This window comes from Pangasianodon hypophthalmus, chromosome 9 (assembly GCF_027358585.1).
Source record: "Pangasianodon hypophthalmus isolate fPanHyp1 chromosome 9, fPanHyp1.pri, whole genome shotgun sequence".
Classification (NCBI taxonomy): Eukaryota; Metazoa; Chordata; class Actinopteri; order Siluriformes; family Pangasiidae; genus Pangasianodon; species Pangasianodon hypophthalmus.
In genome coordinates, this window is record NC_069718.1 from 14882703 (window position 1) to 14890753 (window position 8051).

The following is an 8051-nucleotide window of genomic DNA, read 5'->3' on the forward strand; positions in this document are numbered from 1 at the left end:
TTGTGGATCAAAAATCACCATGCAAATACACTTTCACATATTTATTCACATCTAGGGCAATTTAGATTAGCCAGTCCACCTACTGCCATATTTTTGGGAGGTGGAAGGAAACTGGAGAACCTGAAGGAGAACATATGAAACTCCACACAGGCAGTAACCTGAGCTTTGGATTGAACTGGGGACTCTGCAGCTGTGAGATGGCATTGACTCAGTATATATAGTATGCATTCTCTTTATGTCTGTGTTGACAACAAATGTGAGTGTATGCAAGTATATGACAAGGGGTAAAGACTGTGTGTGTGTGTGTGTGTGTGTGTGTGTGTGTGTGGTTAGCACTCTCACTCCTCCCCATTTACCCCATATCATTCAGGTGGCATGGGGTGTCAGTTATGGACTCCCCAGTGTGGTATAAATAGGAGTCTCTCCCTCCTATGGAGAGACACAATCCTCAGTAGGAACACTGAGATCCAAACAGACACAGTGAGAGAAGAGAAGAGACACTCAAACATCCAAACACACACACATACACACACACACTCACTCACTCACTCATCTCTGCATCTGTGCTTCCATGCAGAAAAGACCCCAGGGGACACAACGCCAGCTGAGCCTCAAAAACAAGGTAGGAGAACCCAGCTGACTGGCAGAGTGAGTCTGCCCAGCTGTTTGTGTGTCTGCCTGTTTGTGTGAGTCAATGTGTGTTAGCGTGAGCTTTAAAGGATGCTGACAGTTAAAGAGACACAGGACGCAGACAAAATCTTTTGAGAAGTGACAGAGATAATGCCAAAATGTGGCCACCGCAGGACTGCTATGGTAAGCTCTAGTTGATTTTTTGATAGAGAATTTGATTGATAGCTTTATAGTATGAGAAAAAAGCTTCATGTCAAAGTTGTTTTGGAAGACTGCCAGCATTTGACACCTACTGGGATTCCTGTGGTTTAATGTGGTTGTGGTCCTTGATTATTTCTATCATCGTGTATTTGTTTACAAATCCAATATTTACAACTCCAGTCACTTTTCCTTGAAATTTCATCTACAACAGTAGGCCTTAAAACTTTTCAGTGAACTCTCTTCTCCCTTCAATCAATAACTGAGTATAATAGTTTCATTATTCTCCTGTTTGCTCCTCTTAAAATGCCAGTGTAGTGCCCCTTAGGCCCTGACTCCAGTTCCACTTGAGAAAATGTCTAATATGAGAGATTGATGGATCTTAAAGGATAAAGGTGCCCATTTAGCAAATTTGCCATGCCCAATAAAAAGAGACATGTTAGAAAAAAACAGACACACTTACTCTCAGAGCAGAAGCTTAAAGAAGCGATGAAATGAAGTTTTCAGCAGCTGATCGATTCCTGAATGCTTGTCTCATGAATTTTACAGAGGAGCTAAATGCCACTTACGGAATAATGCAGCACTGTAGGTCAGAGCTTAACACTTCATTGTGTGCTGGGATTTCAGGACACTCAGTACAAAACATTCTCAAAAACTAAGTAAATATGCTTGATTTTGTTACAGAACTTAAAGTGAAGATATGTTTAAACCATTTGCGTGGGTTATGGGTGTGAAACGTTTTAATAATGTAAAAATCCACAGCAGCCAAACTGCACAATAACATCACCTCCTAGTCCACAAAATGAACCTCCTGCATCTGCTCCTTCACAGCTGAGACTGTGCTGATACCATGGATACCATGGAGACAGAGCTGTACATTCCACCAGATTCGCCGAGAGCCTCCATGCCAGATGAGTTGTGTCATCCTTATTCCAACTTCTCAAATTGGAAGTTTAAGCTCTTTCGAGTCCGTTCTTTGGAGAAGGCCCCCCTGCCTAGTGAACCTCCCCTGGAGAAGGAGGTTGAGCTGAAGGTGGGTGAACAGGGGGACAGCCTAAATGTTCCTGGCAGCATTATGAAGCTGTGTCTTGGGGGGAAAAATAAGGAGAATGTGGAGGGCGCTGGCAGACAAGTGGATCTCAAGCTTCAGGAGATCGACACACATATGGACCATCTCAGGTAAATAGAAGATGCTATGTTGGGATCTTGGAATTATTATTTGACAATGCTAAGATAGTGAATCATAAAGATTTGAATCTCAATAAGCTCAAAGCAGACGACTTTTCAGATTCATGTCATTTTTACTTTAAGCAATATATTCAATGGCATATAAGTAGCATATTAATAACAATTAAAAACATCAGATAGAATATTCAAGAAACCCTTAACAATTCCTGCTCCTTACCAATTCATGTTGAACAATTCTGTTCAGGTCTTTATGCCGCTTATGTGGCATACTTCTGAGAAAAGCGAAAGGCCCAGAGCATGAAGTCCAGGGAGACCTGGACGAGTCCAGCAGATATGCATTGCGCAAGATGGGCTGCAAGGCTTCTAGATGGCCTGACGTCATCCTAAAGGTGTTTAAAGTAGATGTGAGTGGAGACATGGAATCCATTCACCCTCCCATGTTCTGTCATCGTTGCTGGACTGTAGCTATGAGAGGAGGGGGAATATGTAGCTTCTCCAGGACCAGAGTCCCTATATGGAAGCCCCACAGCTCACACTGCCTGCACTGCTACCCCAAGAGACACATACTTCAGCGAAGAGGAAGGAAGCGAAGGAAACCACTACACAGCCTTCCCAAAAGGGCAAAGAGAGATACATCTTCAGGGGGCAATAGAGTGTGGAGACAGACCACAGACAACCCACCAGCAATGGGCTTGAGAGCATGGGTTAAGACGGCTGCTCAGAAAAGCCTTTGGGTAAAGAATATAACTCACTGCCAGAAAGACCACCTAACCTCCAACCTACTCCCAGGTGATTTCCCAAAAGACTTTGTGAGTGCAATTGTGTGCCAAGTGTGTGATCACCTATTGTCTGACCCAGTCCAATCCCCATGCCAGCACCTCTTCTGCCGCACCTGCATCCAAAAGTACAGCCGTGTCTTGGGTCCCCAGTGTCCAGCCTGTGGCCTCCTATTTAACCCATGTGACCTAAATAGCCCTGCAAAAGCCTTTCTCTCTATTCTCCACTCTCTTCCTCTGCTCTGCCCAAGAGAAGGTTGTGGGGAGTTGGTCAGATTAGACTCCTTTGCAGACCACTGTCTAAATCACTGTTTTGAGACAGATGGCAGTAAAGAACAGAATATTCTCGAGCAGAATGTGGATGGCTACTTACCTGTCAACAAAGGTGGCCGTCCTCGCCAGCACCTGCTCTCGCTGACACGAAGGGCGCAGAAGCACAGGCTGAGAGAGCTGAAGAATCAGGTGAAGGCATTTGCTGATAAGGAGGAGGGTGGAGATGTGAAGTCTGTGTGTTTGACACTGTTCCTGCTGGCACTGAGGGCAGGAAATGAACACAAACAGGCTGATGAGCTGGAGGCCATGATGCAAGGTAGGGCCAAGAGGCACATCAGCAGTGCTAACGTCATTTTTTAAATTTTTTTTTTTTTTAAATTAAATATGTGATTGACAATAAGAGTAATGGTATAGCTATTCTTAGTATAGACCCTTTGTAACCAGGAATCCAGTCTGAAATGCATGTAGGGTTTTGCTACAATGCATGAAGTATGCATGCAGGGTTTTGCTGTATAGGGAAGAGATTTATATCAGCTAAAACTTTTGCATAAGACTAATGAGGTCATGAAACAACCCCAGTACATATCTGACATGTGCTTGTCTGCTACTGACCATGTTATTGTGACTGGATGTTAAATTTGTATGGGATTGTTACCATCAAGCTCCCGACTGTCCCTCAATTACCCAGCTTTTCTGAAAAGCCTGTTACATTGAAAACAACATCAGCATCTCTGGTATCTACGAATAACACAGACCATGCTATTCTCTTTTCTGGAGGACTTGGCCCTGCTGGTGTATGTTTTCCTCACTAGCCAATAGATCTTTTTTGTCCATCCAAAGAGTGACAGCACATTCTTTCTCTTCCCGCACCCCCATTTTCTTCAAATATCTAGATTTACTCCTCTCTAGCCTATACATCTCTATAAATGTATTATTTGTACCTGTGTAGGGTTCACAGTTGGCTCATTTTCTGTTTGTGTACTCTTTCAGGCAGGGGTCTCGGCCTGCACCCAGCTGTGTGTCTGGCCATACGGGTCAATACCTTCCTCAGCTGTAGTCAGTACCACAAGATGTACCGCACCGTCAAAGCTACCAGTGGGCGCCAGATCTTCCAGCCCTTGCACACACTCCGTAATGCTGAAAAGGAGCTTCTTCCTGGCTTCCATCAATTTGAGTGGCAACCAGCTCTCAAAAATGTCTCCAACTCTTGCAATGTAGGAATCATTGATGGGCTTTCTGGATGGACAGCCTCTGTAGATGATGTACCCGCAGACACCATTGCTAGAAGATTCCGCTATGATGTGGCACTAGTATCAGCTTTAAAGGACTTGGAGGAGGACATCATGGAGGGACTTAGAGAAAGAGGATTAGATGACAGCACCTGCACCTCGGGTTTCACTGTGGTGATTAAGGAGTCATGTGATGGCATGGGAGATGTCAGTGAGAAGCATGGAGGAGGACCAGCTCTCCCAGAGAAGGCAGTGAGATTTTCTTTTACGGTGATGTCGATCACTATTCAAGCTGAAGGTGAAGAGGAAGCAGTGACTATTTTCCAGGAGCAAAAGCCTAACTCTGAGCTTTCCTGCAGGCCACTGTGCCTCATGTTCGTGGATGAGTCTGATCACGAGATGCTGACAGCCATCTTGGGACCTGTGGTGGCAGAGCGTAAAGCTATGAAGGAGAGTCGCCTCATTCTCTCTATAGGTGGGCTCCAACGTTCCTTCCGCTTTTATTTTAGGAGCACAGGCTATGATGAAAAGATGGTGAGAGACATGGAAGGTTTGGAGGCTTCGGGTTCCACTTACATCTGCACCCTGTGTGACTCCACACGAGCTGAAGCCTCTCAAAACATGGTGCTTCACTCCATCACAAGAAGCCATGATGAAAATCTTGAGCGCTATGAGATATGGAGAACTAACCCTTTTTCTGAGTCTGCAGAGGAGCTGCGGGATCGAGTCAAAGGGGTCTCAGCCAAGCCATTCATGGAGACACAACCCACATTAGATGCCTTGCACTGTGACATTGGCAATGCTACTGAATTCTACAAGATCTTCCAGGATGAGATCGCTGAAGTGTACTTGAAAAACAACCCGACTCGAGAAGAGCGCAGACGCTGGCGCTCAGCCCTTGACAAGCAGCTGAGAAAGAAGCTGAAGCTAAAACCAGTGATGAGAATGAATGGGAACTATGCCCGGCGACTTATGACCCGTGAGGCTGTTGAAGAGGTGTGTGAGCTGGTTCCTTCAGAGGAGCGCCGTGAGGCTCTGAAAGAACTAATGGAGCTGTACCTCCAGATGAAACCTGTGTGGCGTTCTACCTGTCCAGCTCGAGATTGTCCTGATCAGCTTTGCCGTTATAGCTTCAACTCTCAACGTTTTGCAGAGCTCCTCTCCACCATATTCAAATATCGATATGATGGCAAGATTACTAACTACTTCCACAAGACTTTGGCCCATGTACCTGAGATTGTTGAGCGGGATGGCTCAATTGGTGCCTGGGCCAGCGAAGGGAACGAATCTGGGAACAAACTTTTCCGTCGTTTCCGTAAGATGAATGCTAGGCAGTCCAAGACATTTGAGTTAGAAGACATATTAAAACACCACTGGTTGTACACATCGAAGTATCTGCAGAAGTTCATGGAGGCTCATAGGAACTCAGCAAAAGCACTGCAAGCCACCATCAACCCAGAGGAATGCCCAGAAGACCTTGATATATCTCTTGACATAACAGACTTTTAAAAATTTAAGTAAATTTACTTGAATATCCTTGGACATTTCATTGCTTTACTTTTTATAATTACACCCTTGATATGACACTTTTTCAAATAACTGATTTTTTTTTCTTTAGATATATGTATCAAAACCATGTTGAATTGCTTTATTGTTAACCTTTTTATGTTCTATATATCTGTCTGCAGCCGTAAGTTTATGACATAGATAAGATTAGGAGGGAATGGCTATACATTTTTTTTCTCAGGTTTTGCAGACAAGTTTTTTTTTATTTCATCCTTAGCTCTGGTGAAATATGGGAGAGTTTATTGTATTGCCAGGTTATGACACATTCATGAATTTATACAGAAAGATTATTTATGGAATCAAATGAAAGCACTGTAAGTCACAGAAGGGGAATTGCTTTAAAAGAGACCACTTTTACGATCTCTGTATTAATTTATCACAGACGAGGGCAATGACAAAATGGAATTAAGGAAACTCACACTACCTCAGTTTCAGAAGTGATAGTAAAAGAAAAGACTGCTGCTGTACACCAGGGACTTCTTGGGAAAATAGCATCAGGGCCACAAACATGTTTGCACATTCCCAGAAAAACCCTATTATCCTACCTTCATTTCATCTCAAGACCTTGCACAACACTGAACACTTCACGTTTGTTTTAGTAATTTTGCACCAGACCATACACCTCATTATTTTTCAAAAACGTTACATAGTCATTCTAATCATGATGCTGTTTTACAGTTCTACTCTTATGATAATGTGTTGATATTCATTATAACTGTTTGTGTTAGACTGTGCTTTAATGGACTGATTAGTTAATTTACTTTATGGACTTTTTTATTTGATTGATTGGTTACATTTGTTTACTGTGAAGTATTTTGAACTATTTTGTTACTTTAATTGACTACTTGAATAATACTTTGATTGCTTTGTTATGTATTGGTGTCTTTGATTGATTGATTGATTACATTAATACCCAGCGCATCGTAACAATTTTAATATGTCAATAGAAACCAAAAGCAAATAGGTGTTACTATGTACCCTGTTTGTTGTTTATTTTTTTATGGTATGCTATTGACATTTTATGTGATTTGTGTTTTTGTGAGTATGTGATGATGTAGGGTACCACAAGGCTGACAGCTCCCAGGGATGCAGCTACCTTCTACCTCCACAAATAGAACTTTGCTAAGTGCCTATAGTTTGTGTGTTACATGTGTGCCTTTGTGAATTTGTACCCAAATTCTTTATTCAACTGAAATAGCAATTACTCAATAAAATAAATACTGATGTAAATGAAGTAAATGAAGTACAGTGTCAAATTCTTCATTCGTGTTAAAGTATAAAAATATAAACTGTTAAAACAAAACGGCTACTGCCTCACATATTGTTTTTGTTACTAGTAAATTAGTGCCCCTTTCACCAAAAGAACCAAGGACTGTGGGAAAATATTAGATTAAGGCTAATTACCAACAATTTTATTCCTTATGATACAAACTAGTTGAATGCTAATACCTAGCTTTCAAATACAAATTGCCTAGATAAACACAAATAGTACACAGCAGCAGATAGATTACAGTGATGAGTATTAGGTCTCATATTTAGATTTGTTTTGATTTGTTAGATCAACTCATTCAATCTGTCTATTGATAGAAAGTCAGCTTATGACACCTTATTTATATAAATATATGATTGTAGAGAAATGTAGTTAAAAATGTGAGTAGAACGTGGATATTTGTCTTTTGAAAAGTAGTAAGTAAAGGTCAAAAGTATTATGTAAAGGTACAGATAATTAAAAAAATACAGACTTAAGTATAGTAAGAAAATTATTAGCCTTAGGTCATTTACTATAGGAATGGATTTTAGTTGAGTGGTAGCCTAAACTGAGAACTACTTTACTGCTTTTAAATTTTAATGATGGCTATCGTGTAAAATCTCAAGTCTCAGATTTTGTGTCTGACACTTTTATCAGTTTGAGTATACATTCAAGCTCCATTGAGCTTTCTTCCCTATTTTTCTTTCTTATGAGAGCATCACTGATCTTGTTTCAGAAATTCAGAGATGTGTTACTTTTCAGCAGAGGCTGAAAATAGTTTGGGCCTTAAATAGCCTTAAATGTATTGATGAATAATAACATATATTGTAATAAACTAAACGTTCAATGTCTGTTCCTTGTACAATTGAAAACGCATTTTGAGATATTATTCTCAGATCTTAATACTATTAAACATGACAAGCCTGCACAAAAAAATCAACA

General features: G+C 41.3%; 1 protein-coding gene across 1 annotated transcript; it reads left to right on the top strand.

The window, feature by feature from the left end:
• Positions 1 to 460: 460 nt before the first annotated feature.
• Positions 461 to 7074, top strand: rag1 (recombination activating 1). Its single transcript, XM_053236607.1, has 4 exons — positions 461 to 622; positions 1660 to 2007; positions 2261 to 3381; positions 4056 to 7074. The coding sequence occupies exons 2-4, from the start codon at positions 1679 to 1681 to the stop codon at positions 5801 to 5803; spliced, it is 3198 nt and encodes a 1065-aa protein (XP_053092582.1). The 5' UTR covers positions 461 to 622; positions 1660 to 1678; the 3' UTR covers positions 5804 to 7074.
• The last annotated feature ends 977 nt before the right edge of the window (positions 7075 to 8051 follow it).

What these genes read in the sequence shown, in the direction of transcription:
- rag1 (XM_053236607.1), top strand. Translation starts at nt 1,679, where the DNA reads ATGGATACCATGGAGACAGAGCTGTACATTCCACCAGATTCGCCGAGA. An exon ending in ACACATATGGACCATCTCAG is followed by an intron (nt 2,008 to 2,260) that starts GTAAATAGAAGA and finishes AATTCTGTTCAG; the next exon opens with GTCTTTATGCCGCTTATGTG. An exon ending in GCTGGAGGCCATGATGCAAG is followed by an intron (nt 3,382 to 4,055) that starts GTAGGGCCAAGA and finishes GTACTCTTTCAG; the next exon opens with GCAGGGGTCTCGGCCTGCAC.